Consider the following 20114-nt stretch of genomic DNA (forward strand, 5'->3'; position numbering starts at 1 on the left):
AAAGAAATCTAGTAATGGGATTTTATGTTCCTACTGTTTAAGATTCTCCGTTTCAACGCAAACAAACGAAGACAACTACACCCTGCTGTCCCTTTAAGAGTGAACGTTGCTTTCCATATTTGGCGATAAAGGGGTGTGTCTTCCCTCTGAACACCTTCCCCCATTCAATGGCATTGAGTGGAGCAAAAGAAAACGATGCATTGAAAACACACACACTCACATTCCAACAAAAACTCACACTGATGCAATTTTGACTTGAGCGCATGGCAGTGTTTGTTTTGATGTCTACATGGCAGCATAGGGGGCTGGACTTTCAGCCTTGATAAGAGAAATGCTGCTTGACACATGTCTTGTTTTTGTAGGCCCCTCAAAGTGACACCAGCTGTGTTTATTCCATTTTCTGGATTAAATGGGTTTCTATGGGTTACATGGCTTGTAATATAGTCTCGGGAACAACATTTACAATGCATATCAGCTGCATTAAAAAACAAACAAACAACGCGTAAAAATAAATAATCTGTGTTTCTAAACCAAAGTATCTAAAACAAGCTCCTTAACTCTCTCACTCAAACTGGGAGTGAATAAAAGGAAGGATTAATGAGGGGAGGTGGAGGAACAAGAAGTGTGCATGTGTGAAGAGAAGAGCATGGTGCCTGTTTAAAGACGCACAGACTCCTTCCTGTTTTGATGTCCACGTCTGCGTGTGGAAGTAAAGCCGTTAAGAAGCATAAAGCTAAAAAAAATATTTACAAATAATATTTGCAAGGGTATTACAAACACCGGTGCATGTTGATGACTCGCTTCTTTAAATACACTCAAACTTTATGATGCAATGCCTCTGACTTGACTGTAACAATTACATGAATGTCTGCCAGTAAAGGGTAGACTAAGGTACATATATTGTAGGGTGGCTGATAATTACTATCACACTTTTTGCCCTCTGGTGAAATGTGAAGGTACATTTAAAGCAATTTCAAACTTCTTTTTTTTTTTTTAATACAACCTCCTTTTTTTAGTGCTGCAAAACTTCAGCTGTAAAATGTAATTCTTTAAAAGCAAAACTAATGACCTAATTGGTATGTAGATGAATTTAGTTCTGCTTTCATATTATGAAGTAGACCCTACGATGACACAACAGAGAAAACCCTAGCAATCATATGACCTCCTATGAGCAAGCGCTTTGGCGTCAGTGGGAAGGAAAAACCCTTCACTTTTAACAGGAAGAAACCTCCAGTAAAGCCAGGTTTAGGGAGGGGCGGCCATCTGCCGTCACCAGTTGGAGTAAGGGTAGGAAGACAGGATGATTAAATGCAGAGAGGTTTATAAATACATAGTGACAATAAGAGGTTTCCTATTTTCAAACATTTCGGCTCTTATTTCAACCAGCACTTTTGAAGCAGGTCTTTACCTGCCTGATTGAGTGCTATAATTCCACAGCAGACTTTACCACAGATAGAAAGTTCAGGTACAGGTGCTTTCTCTGTTTGTAGGGTAATCAATTGACTTTATGCAAATAGATCTAGCAAATAAGCTAGATCTATATGACCAATTAAACACAATGGTTCGATTATACAGCTCCATAGTGTAATGCCCTTATAATAGCTGGATCAACAGAATTACAGATATGATGTCAAACAATTGTTATGGTCAAAAAGTAAACATGACAATAAAGGAGGACGGAAGTAACAGGATTAAAAAACAAAACAAAAACCGCAGATGTGTACAGGGGCAGTCTGTTTACTCAAGTCACGTAATGTCATGTAAAAGTCAGGCCAGAGTAGTAGAGAGTAGAGAACCCACAATGAGTAAGAGCTCATTGATGAATGCAGGGAAGATGCAACATGTCTTTTAATGCCAGTGGGTCAAAACTTGAGAAGCTTATTAACGCTTTAGGATATTTCACAAAATACACACGTTTATCTGCCCAAGTAGTTTTAAAACATTGACATTAAACACAGCTATACTGTATGTTGATCATTCTTATTAAATGATCTTTCTACACATCAGTGGACTAATGAGACTGGGCACTTCTACAAGGTGTGCACTTTTTACATTCAAAATAACTGAACTGAAATGCAGAGCATGTAGAAAAAAAATGTAAGTTTCCCAAATTAAATAAATAAACTATAAATTTAAAAAAAAGATTATTTATTTATTTATTTCATTTTAACCCATTCTGAACTCTTATACATCATTCCTGAAATAACATTAGTTCCCTTTGTTGGTTTGTTTGGCATTTTAAAACTAATTTCCTGTGTATCAATCGTACCGCATTTCAGAACTCTGATTATATCACTGTGAGATAATGTAAAACGTATGAAAGGAAAGAAATCAAGTGGATGGGGAAAATATGATGGGGAGGAGTGTGGCACCCTGAGTCTTGGTGACAGGCTAGGCCAGCTCAGAGGATGGAATGTTCCAGAGAAATATGTTGCCTATTCACACAGGACAGGAAATGTGTGTGTGTGACTGTGTGTTTCTGTCTCCTCCTCCTCCTAGCCTTCGGGTACTTTTTTCCTGTCCATCTTCTTTCAGTATGAACCAATTCTTTTTTGCCTTTCATGCTTAGGAAATTCACATAGCATGGTGGTGTTGCACCATTCTGACTGGTAGAGGCTGAATGTAGTACCATCTTGGCAGTGAAGGGGGGGGGGGGGGGGGGGGGGGGGACAAATACCACGTAGTTCATCCAACAATCATACTGTCACTATTTAACCATTTAATCCAACAGATAACTGGTTACTAACCAAAGCGGATGGCTGAGAAGATTAGGATGGCACTTAGAGGTCATTGACACCCACCTTTTCCAGGAAGTGTGCAATCAACAGCAGAATGAAAGGAAAACACAAGCAGCAAAGCACACAGACTTAGAGAAAAATGTTGAATTCAGTCGCATAACAGCATGTTGGTAGACACACATTCATAGGACGTCTCATCAACTTAAATGTCGGTGATGTTTCAGTGTAAAGTAGAGAGTGACGTCTGACTAGGGTTAATCCTGAGATCCATTTAACACACATCCACACACGCATTTGCGGTTATTAAGCAGAACTTAATAATGAGAAGCTTTGGCAATATAACTGCAGCTCTCTGTTTTAGGCTACACCCACTTTAAGATACTTTCATTAAAAATAAACATGATCTGGTTCCAAAAATGTATTTTAGCATAATAAAGTCAGTCTAGAGAGATCAAAAATAATCTCTCTACACTGACACACTTGTAAATCCATTTTACATTCACTATTTGCGTACAACGGGTCTGTGGTGTTATAAATAGCAAGCAGCAAATTTCTTTTTTGTAAAAACACAATGTGTAGGTAGAGCAGAAATGAGGAGAACTAAGAGCAATTTTTTTTTCCCCCATCAGGCCAATAAACAAACTCCAACTCAAATTATAAAGCAGTCAGGGGAGTGGAAATAATATTGTGAATATTATGCCACAAAGTAAAAATATGGGGACATATTAGAGTTGTATCAGGACCATTATCCATTGCCAAAGACAACCAGGCAGTGGGAGTGGAGTGTCTATAGAAAACTGACCAAACATACAGGACAGCCACCCTGATGGCTGAGTAAGTCACAAGCTGCGTCGGTGTGACTCCTGGCTCACGTTTACTGCACGTCATTCCTCTGCTCTCTCCTTTGCTATAATTCCTGTGTCCACTTCAGCCTAATTGGTGGCTGCTTGTCCTGCATGTTGAATCAGGCTATACACAGAAGGGATCCTGCTCAGAACTATCAATGCAGTATGGAGAAAACAAAAAAGCTTTTTCCCTTGCTCTGGTGAGACATGCAAGGTGAGCCAGTAATACACACATACAGACAGAACATTTGTTTCATGGCATACCAACACAACCAAACCATTAGTACGCAAAGTCAGAGATAATCACTTATAGGCCTATTTTAGAAATACAAACAACACAAAGTGCTACAATGCTCTCAAGGCTGTAGGAAATACACTGTTGTGGATATTTGTTTAATGTTGGCAGACCTAAGACTTGGTAGGTGATGTACAATAAACTGTTTAAATTAAACCCTACATACTTCCAATTACACTATACAGGTATACTGCAAACATCAGCTCTGCGTCGCTGCCTTGGAGTCATTTTTTTTAATTTAGTGTAAAATTTCATGCAAGTCAGGCGTGTCCTACATACCCAGAATCCACAAGACAGATGGGAATATGTACTATGCACACATGGAGGGCTTTGATGCTACACTTGTTCCCCTGAGTAATGGCAACACAATAAGAACAAAATGGAAAGCTCATAAGTGACCAATGTAATGCACAGGATTACACGTCTTCTTTCCAAGACTAACTCACAAGACTACATTAATACAATGCGTTTATATGTTTTGTTCAAGGAGACTTATTTATAAATGCTAAATGATAACTCTTTGGCCACTTCTTTAGATATATCTGTTCAGCTACTTGTAAATGTAAAGATCTTATAACCATATTTTATGGCAGTTAGGCATGAAGACCTGGTCAAGATGACCTGTTGAAGTTGAAACAGAGCAACAGAAAGGGAAAGGAAGGTGACTTAAGTGACTCGTAATATGGTGATGCTGCTTGTGCTCAGCCTCCCTGGGAAAGTCTATGCCAGGGTGCTGAAAGGAGAGTTCGTCCGTTAGTCGAACCTCGGATACAGGAGGAACAATGCGGTTTTCGTCCTGGTCGCGGAACACTGGACCAGCTCTTTATCCTCTCCAGGATACTTGAGGGTGCATGGGAGTTTGCCCAACCAGTCTACATGTGTTTTGTGGACTTGGAGAAGGCATTCGACCGTGTCCCTCGGGGTGTCCTGTGGGAGGTGTTGCGGGAATATGGGGTGTCTGGCCCATTGCTATGGGCCATTCGATCCCTATACAACCGTTGCAAGAGCTTGGTTCGCATTGCCGGCAATAAGTCGGACTCGTTCCCGGTGGGTGATGGGCTTCGCCAGGGCTGCCCTTTGTCTCCGGTTCTGTTCATAATTTTTATGGACAGGATTTCTAGGCGCAGCCAAGTGGCGGAGGGCTTTCGCTTTGGTGGCCTCAGAATCTCATCTCTGATTTTTGCAGATGATGTGGTTCTGTTGGCTTCATCGGGTGAAGGCCTCCAGCTCGCACTGGAACGGTTCGCAGCCGAGTGTGAAGCAGCGGGAATGAGGATCAGCACCTCCAAATCTGAGGCCATGGTTCTCAGCCGGAAAAGGGTGGAGTGCCCACTCCGGGTCGGGGATGAGTTCCTGCCACAAGTGGAGGAGTTCAAGTATCTCGGGGTCTTGTTCGCGAGTGATGGGAGAAGGAAGCCGGAGATCGACAGACGGATTGGGGCTGCAGCTGCAGTAATGCGGACGCTGCACCGGTCCTTCGTGGTGAAGAGGGAGCTGAGTGTAAAAGCGAAGCTCTCAATTTACCGGTCGATCTACGTCCCTACCCTCACCTATGGCCACGAGCTGTGGGTAGTGACCGAAAGAACGAGATCGCGGATACAAGCGGCAGAAATGAGCTTCCTCCGAAGGGTGGCTGGCCTCTCCCTTAGAGATAGGGTGAGAAGTTCGGCCATCCGGGAGGGGCTCAGAGTAGAGCAGCTGCTGCTCCACATCGAAAGGAGCCAGCTGAGGTGGTTCGGGCATCTGACAAGGATGCCCCCTGGGCGCCTCCTGGGTGAGGTGTTCCAGGCATGTCCCACCGGGAGGAGGCCCCGGGGCAGACCCAGGACACGCTGGAGAGATTATATCTCTCGGCTGGCCTGGGAACGCCTTGGTATTCCCCCGGATAAGCTGGAGGAGGTGGCTGGGGAGAGGGAGGTCTGGGCCTCTTTGCTTAGGCTGCTGCCCCCGCGACCCGGCCCCGGACAAAGCGGATGAAGATGGATGGATGGATGGATGCTTGTGCCAGACAGGCTGTTCTGGTATTTCAGATTTTCAAGCACAGTCACATCTACGGTTTACAAAGAATGATGAAAAAGAGAGAATATCTAGTGACTAGCAGTGGGTACAAATTTGTTGTTCATGTCAGAGGTCAGAGGAGAATGGCCAGATTGCTTCAAGGTAATAGGGCAACAATAACTCAAATAGCAATCAGTATACACAGAAGAGTATCGCTAAATGCACAACAGATCAAACCTTGGAGCAGGTGAGCTGCAGCAGCAACAAAATCCATTGTTCTCCTTCAGACCCTCATGAGGCTCAGCAGTGGCTGCAGATGACAGGATAGTATCCCATCCTGATTCAATCAGTTCTTTTGTATTGCCTCACCTCCTGTTTCAGGGGATACTGGGGATGGAGCCACCAGCTCAAAACGATACCGCACAGGACCAGCTCAGCCAGACTGCTTTAGATGATTAATCTGTTTCCAATAGCTCATTCCACCACCTTGGACCAAGAATAGAAGAGGGTGAAGAAGAGGGTAAAACTCTCTACTACAACATAAGCTTTGTGGTAACAAGGAGCAGTTTTCCTTGCTTCCCTTTAAGTTAACATTCATTCATTCATTCATTCATTCATTCATTTATTCATTTTCAGGCACAACAAATACCTATATTGAACATAAAATACACAAAACAAAAAACAAAACTTGCCTGAAAAAGGAGTGGGACGAAGAAAACTTATTAAATCCCACCCCTATACTCACTCATCAACAAAAAAAACCAATAAACTTCCCGCAGCTACGCCCATCATTGCATACAGACCCATCAACAGCCCCGGGCAGATACAAGCATCTAAGCGGCAGCTCACAACCAACAATTAGAGCCTTCATAACTGAATACAGAATATATAAATTATAAATTGCATTACCACAGGTAACAGGCAGTAATAACTACAAGTAACAGACACACATACATATACATACATATATATCTACACACACAAGTACATATATGTACATACATACGCACACTTTATTTTTTATTTTTTATTTTGGAATCCATACCAGCAATGGTAAGAGGACAGACATTACAGAGCACACTAAAACCCATCATTGAGTATACTGTGACCAGACCAACTGTTTGTAGAGAAATTTAAATCTATGAATATTTTTGCATTGTTTCAATTGTAAACTCAGACTGTTCCAGATTTTCACACCACATACAGACACACAAAAGCCTTTACGGGTTGTTCGAGTTCTGGGTAATTTGAATTCTCCAAAGCCTCTCACATTATAAACCTTTTCTCGAATTTCAAATCTAGTTTGTAAATTTGCCAGTAAAAGTTTAGTAAAAGCTTTATACAAAATTATGGATGTATTGTAATTAACCAGATCCTGGAATTTAAGTAACTTTTCCTGAAGAAAGAATTTGTGAGTATGATCTAGATAACCAGCCTTGTGAATAATACGCAGTGCTCGTTTCTGTACTGTGACTAATGGATTAGTTGTATTTTTATATGTATTTCCCCACACTTCCACACAATATGTAAGATATGGAAGAACCAGGGTACAGTACAGAGTACGAAGTGCATCTTTATCAAGGAATTGTTTCACTTAGTTTTAAACTAGATATAGGCAGAAACAGAATGCCTTTGTAAAGAACAAAGAAGTGCTATGGAGAAACTTGGGAGGTTTAACAGCAAAAAGGCAACAGTTTACTAGATTAGTTATGAAAGCCTGATGACACTTAAGCAACCTCCATTGCAAGGAGGGAGGCAAATACATCAACAGGAGTGGCCTGCCACACCAATATTTGCAGAGCTTAACAATCTATCAATACCACGGTCATTCCTAGGTCATTTATCAAACTTGGCAACACAACTGTGTTGTCAATGGTCTTGAAAAGGTCTAGGTTAGGAGATATTTTCTCAGAAGGAACAAAAGTTTGAACTTGTCTTGGTTGAGCCTCTAAGATGTAAAGCAAGCAAGCAGCAATGTGGGACGAACAGCTTAGAGTAATTTACAAATGCTTCAAGTACTTTAGATGATGCAATACCATCATGGAAACTTGTGACTTTATCCAAATTCAATCTGCACTCAGTGTCATAAAAACTATGTTCGGTGGCAAGAAAAACAAAGTGTTCTGTAACAGATGGGTAAGGCCTAAGCACTGATCTCAACATCATGGAGTTCGTTTGAGTTTACCCTAAGCCAAAAAACGCAACTGTGTAATTCTCCAACATGTGTCGAAAAACCTACTGAGTATCTTCAATTCCTATTATTGCTTAACACACTTTTTGTGAAGTTAATTGGTAACTATTTAAGGTAGTTTTAAAATGCATCATTATGTTTCTTCTAGAGCTGTACATACTGCAACAATAATTTTTGGTTTGTCTATTTGCATAGTTATTTAGAATGCCCATATAACACACGTATACACAGAATTGGAGACATGTCTGTCATTTATAAAAGATGTTACATACTTAACTTAGAGCAGACACCAAAGCAGCTTGGTATAACAAAAATACATGTATTTGAGATCATTTATTTATTTTTTAAAATACTGATCACCAGCAGTTATTTCACCTGTAGTTACTTGAAGTTGTGGAATGTAATTCACTTTGCTCTACCGTGTCACTGCAAACTGCTTCCACGCTAGATGAAACCTTAGATGTGTCATTCAAGCCACTCCAGCATAATACGCAGTATCTTCCCTTTACAAGAGCAATCAAAAGTAAAATCTTAGATTGACAAGAAGGCAAACTGGAACATGTGAACACTTTTAGGCTGTTTGAGCAACTTGAGCAACATTTAATATACACTTGACCTGTTTATAATTCCTGAGTCTTCATAATTGCAAAGCTGTCACAGTTCTGACTATCCGTGACCACCACTGTAACATTGCCAACTTGTTCCAAGGATCACAGAATTCTTTGGCATTTTCTTCAATAACCTCCACATTGATTCTTCTGAAAACTACAGTAATAGAAACACAGGGACACTGTATGATTGCAAGAGAACTAACCACTTCCTCTTACTGGTAGACTGTTAGGAGGACTGTGTGACCTTTAATGGTAAGATTGAAGCTAAGTTTGATTAATGTGTATACCAAGCCCTTTTTACACATGCTCTCTGGACAAAGTCAGGTAAGGATATTTCCAAAGCTGGGGCAAAGGCATGTTTCTCTACTCTGTTGCATTAATTCTTCTTTTTACAACACTTTGTAAGTGTTTGGGAAATGAGGAGCCCAGCTGCTGTACATTTAAAAACAAAAATGTTTCCTCATTCTGAGTGAGGTTGTACATCATCTTTATGCAATACTGAAGGCCTTCCCTGAAAGAGATATATGGATGGCATTAATGGTACCGTCATAGATGTGCAACTTACCCAGGCTATATGCACTAATTGATTCATACGCTGTTACAGAATCTGGCTTTTGAACTGTGGCCTCTCCTATTTAGCCTTGGGAAAAATAATGACAGATTAAAAAAAAAAAAAAAAGAATACTTTGGTTATTAAAATCACAGGATAGTTTTAAACTTTGGTCCGTTCTTTATAAATGAAGTCAGTCCCAGAGACGATCTTATTTATTTTCTTTTTTCACATTTTTTTATTGTTCTTTGTCTTGACATTGTCCTGTGTTTTATTCTATTGTTAAGTGTTCTTGGGTGTCTTAAAAGATGCTTTTAAATAAAATGTATTATTATTATTGTTTTCTTTTGCGTTGTAGAATTTTGACTTCAGATGTACTGACACATATGGAAAAGAAATAGTAAAAACTTGTATGATTTACTCATGAAAGTGGCCGCTTTCTCATTACTTTCATATATTGTTTTAGTAAGTACCCAAAACATACAAGTTTCATTAATATAATTTTTCAAGGGATCTTATATCTGTTTTCAGTGTTGTATGCTTTTCATACAAGTTTCACACAAGACAGATACAAACGTTATAAGATTTATATATATCTTTTCCATATGGGGATGAATCATGTTTAGTTATACTGATAGTGGTTGTCAGAAGTATTCCCAAGCCTATGCAGTCATTTCCAGAGTCATATGCGCCACCAGTGCAGTGCTACCTGACGACCTGAGATCACAGAGATTTCATCCTTGTGTTTGATCTTGTCCATTGCATATAGATTTTTTTTTAATTATCAAGTAGAATCCCAAAGTGACACTGAAGAAAAGAAAACTCTATTCAGAAGACCCAACAGTGGTAGTCTCCCTGCATTTTAAAATGAGAAACACTATTCCTGTCAGCTGGTCACTGCTTTCTGTGGTTTAGTACCAAAAGTCACATCAAATTCTTGTGCATACTTATTATCTAAATTTATTTGTTGCATTCCTCTTTTCTTAAAGCTAATAATTTATGCCTAGTATTTTTTTGTTTATTGTTATTCAATAAACATAATTTAGCTCCCATAAGGATAGAGCACAGTCGTGCTTGGGCACACTCAGTCACACATACACACTAGAGATCAATATAGCCCCAGAGCAGTGCTGAGTACTCGATCTAACCCACACAATCATCTGTAATCTCTGGCATCAAATCCTGCTGAGATACACTGGAGAGCTGACAACAAGCCTTCATCAACAAGCCTTCATCTGCTCAACGCATTTAATAGCCACCCCCACTTTTTACACAGACAATCAAATTGCTGCCAGGTAGAAATGCTAAAGAACAATCGTGATCAAAGACGAAAACCACCATAAGACAAATGATACAAAAGTTATTTTTGATTTGCTCAAAGATAGAGTGTATGCAAAAGTATGTAATGTTGTTTTTGTGGACTTTATTTTATTCTCTTCCGACAGAATCATTCATTCCCTTAGCCTAAATAGATACTGGTGGCCCTCCAAACTACCATTGAAAAACAGACTGTTACTCATGATCCTACTCTTGCTTAACTCAACGCTCTTGCCTGCTTAGTATGCACAGAAGCATGCAATTTGATTTCATTTAATTTGGCTGAATGTGTTGGTTGCTAAATTTTTTGAAGCAGAAAAAAACCCCAACAACACAACGGGGGCTTTCCTCTGGCTATTTTCTTTTCATGCATGGAGGTTGATACACTTATCCATTCTTGTATTTGATCACTCCCTCTCTTCCTTTTCTTTGAATGTGAGAGGATTATCCAAGTTTCTCTATCTCACCTGAATAGACTGAATTCATTTTGTGTTTTTTTTTTTTATTTTATTTTTTTAATTGTCCTTGTGTACCTAAGCATGAGGGAACTTAAGTAAAAGGTGTTTGAGCATGGGACAAGCCCAGACCCAGGCCTGCTGAACAACATGCATCTTGCCTTCGGGGCTGGATACAGCAAAGATCTACATGACGTCACACTCAGCTGAGGACAAAAGCCCACTGCTTTCTCCCAGACAGAATAGTGGGGGGTGGCTGTCAGAGCAATGCATGGACAAGCAAGAGAAGAAGAATAATGAGCCGCAGCTGTATTTGGTGCTGCAGTGTGTGCAAAAATCTGTAGTTTCCATACATGTAAGACAGCTGCTGTTTTCCCATATGCACGTGTTCTTTATAGATGATGCAGTGTGAGACTGCACACACATGCCTAATGTGTATGTCATTGCCTTCATGCTCTGCTTGTCAGGACAATGAGAGATGGTGCACTGCAGCTAGCATATTAACAGTGCAATATAGGACTCATTGATTTGTTACATTTATATATTTATTTATTTATTTGCATATGCATGTGACAAAGGTTCTGTGCCATCATCAATACTCTTCAATGCATGATGCAATGCAACTCCCAAGTGCAATCCAAGGGAACAATACACCGACTGCAATCAGTTATATGCCCTCTTCTATTAGCTGTACAATGTTCATCATCACTCCACCCGCTGAGCTACAGTCACAATCTCACAGATATACCGCTGCTGGTTGATCCTTCTTGCCTGGCCCATATATGCACAATCCCAGGAGCACAGTGCGCAGTTACAATAATTAAAAAAAATAAAAACCGTTTTATCTCATAATCATTTTAATGCCACGCACACTATTAATTTTGATTTATGCATTGGGATTTCACTGGGAAATTCTAGCACTTTGTCCCCAACCAATGCAGACTGTGCACACATAAAGAAAGTGTGAGGAAGGCAGACAAAGCAGGGGAACGCCCCCTACATCATGCAAGCTACTGTCAGGTCATCAGCTGGATCAGGCTGGATTTCGCTCATTCTTCTGCTAGACTCCCAATTATGATAAGGAATCTCTATGCATGATCACAATGCAAAGGATATAACTTAACCCATTTCAACAAACCCCTACCTTTAAAGTACACACAATGCAGAAGATTAAAGGGAAGGCAACCAGCCACATTTCAAGATTTCGAAGTCTACTCACCTCACGAAAAATATAGACTCAGATTATCAAACACAGCCAGGCAGTCTGAAGTGACGTCCGTGCAGTCTGGGAGTTTGGCCTTTCTACTGTCTGTCTGCCGTGTTGACTGCTGCGTTGTCGGTTTCTAGGTAGCTGATGTTATGGGCCGAAAATCGACTTCGAAGCTAAAAGACGTTAGCAACATTAACCGTATATCAAATAGGTAAAATATTCGGACAGTCTTGAACTCGTCCTCTCACTCTATAGTCCAAATAGTTTGTTAGCTAACAAAGCTAACTCCCTTCCTCTCTGTGCCAGTCTTTTTCGTGCACTCCCAGCTGTTTTCGTTGTTTCAGCCTTTGCCTTAAATTCCTCCTCTGTCCCTTTAAGTAACAGGATTTCCGGGGTTTGCGTGTAAAAATACCAAAGGCGGGGCTTATTCACCAGCTGAGCGCCTGTCATTTAAGCGATTCGCCGCTTGGATTTCCCTTAACCAATCATCACTTGTAGTTTTTTAAACTATGCAGATTTATTCAAACATACTGTTCTCTGATTGGCCTAAGGATTACCCCAAGAGCCGCCCAGTACACGTGCATTTTCTTCCCTCCTAGTCTTCAGTGCCAAGGATAGCTTTTTGTGCTGGAGCTCCGACAGTTGTTTTATCCATTAGTGTTTAAAATAATACATGACACGAAATTAAAGTTAAAAAATAAGACTTTAATAATTACTGTCACGGATGCGTGGTAATTCATTTAGTTATTTTTGTATTTATGCACTGGTTAAATTCACAGTACTGTAGGTAACCCCCTTCTTTTCCTTCCATTTGCTCTAAATCAGCATGTTGTCACAGAGCTAAGAATAGCTCAGCAACATGTATCCCCTTGCAGCTGCACTGAACTCCACGCCCATCTACCCAGAGTACACTGGGGCCTGATTATACTGTTCTGTGACGACGATGCAGCCTAAAAAGATAAAAAAAGACTGCGTTTAAGCTCTGCGCCTGGACTATGGGATACTGAGTTTGATGCTCTTGGCTGTTACTTCTCAGTACTTTATCTCTTAGTAATAAACCCAGTGTCTGTTACTGAATAAACTCAAAATTACTAAATCAGTCAATGAGTCATTTATTCTTATTTTAATTACCACACAATTCTAATCTGTCAAAAAATAATTAATGCACGAGTTTAAAAAGCGTGTACCACATAATCACACGTGTTGAGGAAAAGTGGATTACTCCCCTTTGTGCATGGCAAAGAGAAAATGTCCTTTTCCGAGTATCATATCAGCGTTCCTATGTTCTTTAAAAGTTATCTGAACTTTATGCACAGGCACACAATAGAGATGTGTTATTGTTCATATATTACTCTCAGATCCAGCGTACACTTGATGGGTATTATGGTGGTAACCACATAACAACTGTTATGATACCGTCACAGTGCTCTCTGTTCTGCGTTAATAAAGGTGATATTTAACATTGGTGTATTTATAATGCACTGCAAGAGGAAGTGCTGCTGTATCAATCATTTGTTCAACTTCTTTTTGAAATTTCCCATTAACAGAATATCTTTGGTGCATGATTATTTTTAGTTTTGGCCGTGGGACCACAAAGGTGGGGTCATGACAGATTTTTTTTAAAGACATTTATCCAAAAGCGACAAAATTTGCATGCGGTGTCTGCAAACATTTTCCAGTAATTCATTCTCTGAAAAAGGAAATGAAACCTTATTATTTGGTAAAAACAGCTGTTATTATTATGTGTATTATTTTTCACGGTTGCATTGCTTCAACAAGCACAGTAGTATTCAATCACATACATTTTCCTGTCACATAAAGACAGAAAAGAACCTTATCATTAAAAATGACAAACTGCACCATGCCTGTGTTAGCTTCATCTTGGCACACAAAGGTGCTTTTTAGTTTAGCTCCTTGCGCCCCCTTCTGTTTACTTGCTGTAACAGTCGTATTGCCCTCAGATCTAAGCATAAGCAAACTGCTGATCAGAATCCAGGACTTGATAAAAGTCTTTACAGTTGATTAAATAAGTGAATGTCCTCACTTATACTATAAGTGCAACATGCAGTTAATTTTTTTTTTATTAAAGAATAAAACAAAAAACAGAGCTTACTTTTCTTTAATAAAGAATAGCCAATACTTATAATACAAAATGAATGTCTTTATAGCAATACTTGAAATTTGGGTTTTTGAAAAGATGTTTGAATACAATTACATGTACTGCCATGCATGTACAGGTGTCTTATCAACCTAAACATTTCCAGTCCAGCTCCTTAAACACTCATTATAACCATAAGTAACAAGTCACACACTATATACATCACTATCACTTCTCTATTCTCACACGCCATGCTAAATATTAAGTGTTCAGCTGATCAGTTGTTTTTATCTTCTTTGACCCTTCTGTGTCATGTTCCCTCCCCCTCTTCTGTCTGTGCTTCTGCCCTTCCTCTTGCCTGAACTGGTGCCTGTTGTGGGAAAAACAAAAACATATTCACATGCATTGACAAGAAAAGCTAATTTACTTGAGTTGAATCTCAAACAACAGAAAAAAAACCTATATGGACAAATTTGGCTCAGCAGTAAAGTGCTAAACTGTTTCAGGCTTTTTTTGCAGCTTTCCTGAGTTTCCAGGTGATAAAATACAAAATTACACACTAAATAAAAAATGCAGAAACAAAACTTAGTATTGTCTGACTTGCAGTAAATGGCGTTAGTATTCAAGTCATCTTCTACAGTACAACAATGATAAAATGAAGTCCACTGAAGGTTAGCTTTTCCTACATCACTGGTCATTTTGACGTGTGACTGTCATACTTTAAAACGTTTAATGCATCAGCATCTTGCAGACAAGAATCTGGTGGATATTAAACAATATTTTGATCTTCTGTATGAATCTAAACAGGTGGGCTATATTTCCCTTGTGTTGATGAGATCTTTAACATTTAAAAAGTGATAGCATGATTTCATCCCCATGAAAGCAAATTTAACACAAATATAAACACCATAGATTTTAGACACATTGAGGATCATGTGGCCTATTGGCTAACAGTGCAGACAAACATAAAACACTGAAAATATCTGAATGATATTTTCTCCTGTCTCTGTAGTCATTCCTCTGCCCAAACATGTCCCAAAACACCATATATGGAAACCAGGTGCAATGAAGAGCTTTGTCAACTAACCTGGACTGCCAGCGTCGACCGCTGTTCCACACTCTACCAAAGGAAGGTAGCCAGTTGGCGTCTGTATGTGAGCTGTGATCGAAGTTGGCCCCCACTCTGTTCGGAGGAAGCTTCCTCAGCTTCTCTTGCTCCTCTGGCAAAAGCGAGATGTCATTATACTCCCATTACAGGCAGATTTTTTTAACTGGTTTTATACAAGTCTATGTGGATATGTTATTTTTAATTCCTCACACTAACTCCAGCAACAGCAGCTTCATGATTGTAGCTCTAGTGTTTACGAAAATGCTACTTATAAATGACAGTGATGCAACAAATGCTTGACACTGCTACATGTCATTTGATGATAGCAATCATCGTCCTTACTATGTTTGAGGAACTCGTGGAGTGATGGGCCAATCTCTGGCTCTGCAGCAGTTCTGGAGGTCCCTTCTACAGGATCATCTTGGAGCCAAGGAGGGACAGCACCTACAGCACACACAGGTTAAAATGCTTCATCAAGCAGACAAAATAGTTTCATGCAGAAGCTTCAGAAAGGTTGAAAAACACAACAGGAAACCAGTAAACAATGTATTAGCTTAACAGAAACCAAAGTTTGTCCACTGATACACAATGCAGTTAGGTCAACATCATTAAGCACTTATTTTTAATTCATCATGCAATATGACTAAGCAGATGTCTGATGTACAAGTTTGGGGACAAGATCACAAGATATCATCTCAATATTGACCAAAATGTCTGAGTAATCTTTCCAGCACCTTGTTGAATCTATGCTACCAGGAATTAAGGTACTAGCAAGGAGAATCTAATAATGTTCCCAGTGAGTATATATACTGAATTTATATGTATTAATGTTATAAATAGCAGGAACAGTAAAAGTTCTGCGTAACTCTCAAAAGCAGTTGTTTTGCACAACCACATATATATATTTTTTTCACCGCCACCTCAAGTCATACATCACAGTACCTGTATGAACGTTTCCACTGTTCGATGAATCCTGTATGAGAGAAAAAAAGCGTTCATGTGAGGTCATTGCATTTGTATGATAACATTGCATATATATATGTATAGATGAGTGAATACTTTTTGAATAAAAGCTGCCAGTCTACCTGATAACCTATGAATGTCAGGCCGTGTCCTGCTGGAGTCCACGGCATTTCACCCATCGAGTCCACAAAGCTGCTCCCCGCCTGCTGGTCTGATCCTTGACACATAAACTGTGAGCTGTTGCCCAAAGGACAAGGTGATCCCCAAACAAAAACACAAGTCATTTGAAGTGAGACTGATGAGAGTGTAGAATAGCTACAGTGTTGCAGATGTGACAATGGTTTACCTGACAGAGTTCTCTACAGATGAGTCTGTGCCGTTGGGTCCGTTTAACAACTCAGGCTCTGCATCACGCTGATATTGATTCAGGAAAAGCCAACAGTGGTTCACAGAGGAAGTCTGACATCTAATCATGTTTCATTTCAGCTTTTATCATCACAATCCTTACACACAACATTACCCAAAATGTTAATATAAACCTCGTGCCCTTCTTCTTACACCAAAAGGTTAACCAGCCACACTATTCTTCAAGAGTTAAACAGGAGCCTACAATTATTTAGCTGAAGAATGGTGGAATTTGCAATCTTACGTGCAAACAAACACCAGTTAATGCCACAGTGATGGATACTGCCACAGCATCGTTGGAAAACAAACCTCTAAAAGTGACTGTAAGACCTCCTGGCGATGCCTTTCCTGGGCTCGTATATGCTCAGCATGCTGCAGTCACAAAAAAAGAGAGAAAACAAAAAATAATTACCAACAAAAGGTTTCAAACCTGGATAATGTACCCTTCCTTAAGACACTAATTATACTGAAAAATGACTCTAAGGATGAAAACAGTCTCTAAGTAACTACATCTGCATTTCAGAGCTGACTTTCAGATGTTGAGATGCTGGATAATTCAGCAATAAATTGAACTGAACATTTAAAACACCTCTATATATGTAACTATATTAGCATTTATCAATACTGTGCTTCACTACTCCAAAAACAGAATGCTATATGTAGTTCATTTAAAAACAAGGTTGCAATACCTGTTTAATGTATTCATCCTCATTCTCCACAAATGATTCCAATGCCTTTGCCACCTCAACTTTAAACCTAAAGAAAAATACAGAACAGTCAATGCAGATACATTTAATTTTACAAACAAACTTTAATAATGTCTGAATACTTATGGCTCAGTAGGTCTACCTTTCCGTTTCCTCTTCTGTGACGATGACTTTGTCTCTAAACTTCGGGTCAGCTTTATTGTCCCACCAGAACTTGTGTGTATTCTTCCTGTGTTCTGGGCTGAAATAAAATATAGTTGAAAAACTTTAAATACACTCTCATATAAATTCATATGAAAAAATAAAGTAGGTGTACTATATTCATTCAGCAAATGTTTGAGAAATGTATGTTTTGTGGTCAAATGGGTCTTGGTGACCTCTGGACATATTACATATTTTTGTTGCATGTGTAGGTTTGGGAAACATCTTAAAGTCTGTGAAGGTTCTCAGTCATCCAGGTCATCGTAGTCAAAGTAGTCTTTGTCTACAAAACATCTTAAAGATATTTTAAAAACTCAACTTGCAAGTTGGCACATAAACAGGAAGAAATGGAAACAGTAATTCAGGCGTCAGCGTTTTCTTCCTGATTGTGTCTTATCAGTCACTTAAGGATCTTTCCTGTTTCATCACACGTAAGCAATTAACCCTATCCTTCTTCTTTACAACAGCATGTGTATACACAGCCAGTTAAGTAATACGCATTTAAATGCAGTTTATATGAAAAAAAAAAACAAAAAACAGTTTTTTGAAAATGTGTTAAAACACTTTTCCAGACATGGATTGCTTTAAAACAGCAAAGGAAATTGAAGAAATCTGAGCAATCAAAGGCAATCAAAATGGTTCCAGACAAAACAAAATACAGTGAATAAAACCTTATAAGTAAGACTCACGTGGCCATGTGTTCTAACAGGCCTCCATAAAGGACAGTCATGTTGCCATCTGTAACGTTTTTCTCAATTTCACACCCACAGCAGTAGCACCAGAATGTCTGCTTGTGCTGGGTGCAATCAAACTTTTCTACTTGGGGTTTCTTAAGTGTTCGGCGAGCTTCCTTCACCTGGGAGACAGTGGATGAAGCAGACATAGAAAACTGACAAAGTTAGACTCTGATTGGAGCTAAAACAGTTTCACACAATTCTACTGTTGCATTTAAATATTACTTTTTATTATTATTCAAATTAAAAAATACAAATTTAAAAAATATATATAATCAGTTTGGAGAGTGTAGTTTGTGGTGCTGTTGAATTATATAGGGTTATATATTTATATATATGCTTACAAAACAAAAGAACTAAAAGAGCTGATTCAGGAAAAGCTAACAGTAGTTCTCAGATTGGCCTTGTTGACTCCCATCTCTAAATAAGATGACATTTACTAATGGCAGTATGTCAGTGTTTATTGTCGATTTTGTGTTGTTTCAGATCAAGGCTGCATTGGCTAAATACAAGATAATGTGATAAAACTCTCAAAGACTTGAAAACAACTTTATAATGAGGATGTATTTATTTCACTGGTAAAAAAGGACAGGAATAAATAACAAGAAAATCCCCAAACTGCTACTAACATGTGCAAATCTCCAACTACTGTGTACATACAAAAAAATAGACCAAATTTATTGACATGCAAAGACATACTATGCAAGTATGTACATTACAGTATTTGAGGACATATATAAATGAACTGTTTAAATATTTGTTCAAATAAATTGTTTTAGGGAACGAGTCTGAATCCTTACTGATAAAGAAAAATATATGTAATATACATGATAATAAATCAGACTATATTACTGTCCGATTTCAAAGAAATATAACGGTAATATCATAATGATATATACAGATGTTGTATATCGAGTAAAAACAAATTGTTAAAATATATAATACACAATCAGAAAAATATAATAGTAATATTAATAATAATAATTATGATGCTTTAAAGTTATTTAAGTTGTATCGTGCATTAGATATGAAAGGATGATCTCAAGCTACTTAATCAGAAGCAGGGCACATTACGCGTGACGTGCTGGTGGTATCAGAGTTATGATTATTATGAATACTGACGCACCTCATGGTGGCCGTTCTGTAGACTTAAAATCATATACATATAATAAAGAAGATAATGGACTCACAATATTTCGCTACACAACTTGGGAATCATACTTTTTAATGTTACTCAGAAGGAAAAGAGTTCAATCTAAGATTTTAACAACAGTTTGCCTCCATCACTTCTACCAGGGTCAGATCATGCTGCACAAAACACAGACTACTCTCAATATCAAATATCAGTTAAAAAAAAATCTACAATCTGCATACCTTTTCTGTGAATTTAAGGAGAACCACTCTGAGTCTACTTTGATGAGTTTTTCCGAAAATGTGTCCCTTCCCGTTGAATGTTGTTTGTCTACAAATGGCACAGTAGTGTGCACCCATTTAGATTCTGTGGAAGTTACCAAATATATACCGAAACCGAGATGAAACCAGATCCGACCTAAAACCAAACGTAAGTTTTGTCTTTGTTTATCTCGTATCCCCCTTCACCACAGCAGCTACCCCTCATAGCTTAGCGTAAGTTAGCCTTTGCTGCAGGACGTAGTTCCGTCCAGAAATACTTCCCCCTTGAAGCAGAG

General features: G+C 38.9%; 2 protein-coding genes across 3 annotated transcripts in view; both read right to left on the reverse strand.

Moving 5' to 3' along the window:
* atosb (atos homolog b) overlaps positions 1-12614 on the reverse strand; it is a 30725-nt gene extending 18111 nt beyond the window's left edge. Inside the window, exons 1-2 of one of the 2 annotated variants that reach the window (XM_082555528.1) lie at positions 12220-12614; positions 6246-6362 (exon numbers count right to left, since the gene is read on the reverse strand). The gene's annotated coding sequence lies outside the window, so the exon portion shown is untranslated. The remainder of the gene's footprint in view (positions 1-6245; positions 6363-12219) is intronic. The other variant, XM_082555526.1, reaches the window with a different exon arrangement.
* Positions 12615-14313: 1699 nt separating this feature from the next.
* On the reverse strand, positions 14314-20071 carry cenatac (centrosomal AT-AC splicing factor). Its single transcript, XM_082555396.1, has 11 exons — positions 19801-20071; positions 18382-18548; positions 17634-17732; positions 17474-17540; positions 17094-17156; positions 16726-16793; positions 16502-16616; positions 16359-16389; positions 15759-15860; positions 15396-15528; positions 14314-14678 (listed from the first exon to the last, which is right to left on the reverse strand). Exons 1-11 carry the CDS (start codon positions 19915-19917, stop codon positions 14570-14572), a joined length of 1071 nt encoding a protein of 356 aa, XP_082411522.1. The 5' UTR covers positions 19918-20071; the 3' UTR covers positions 14314-14569.
* Positions 20072-20114: the final 43 nt, after the last annotated feature.

Source organism: Aulonocara stuartgranti, assembly GCF_965226115.1.
Source record: "Aulonocara stuartgranti genome assembly, chromosome: 12".
In the NCBI taxonomy this organism is placed as follows: Eukaryota; Metazoa; Chordata; class Actinopteri; order Cichliformes; family Cichlidae; genus Aulonocara; species Aulonocara stuartgranti.

Excerpts from the sequence above, each read along its gene's own strand:
- cenatac (XM_082555396.1), bottom strand. The coding sequence starts at position 19,917 with ATGGGTGCACACTACTGTGCCATTTGTAGACAAACAACATTCAACGGG. Across the intron at positions 17,157-17,473 it reads AGGATGAATACATTAAACAG|CATGCTGAGCATATACGAGC; the intron begins GTATTGCAACCT and ends TTGTGACTGCAG. Across the intron at positions 16,390-16,501 it reads TGACATTCATAGGTTATCAG|GATTCATCGAACAGTGGAAA; the intron begins GTAGACTGGCAG and ends TCTCTCATACAG.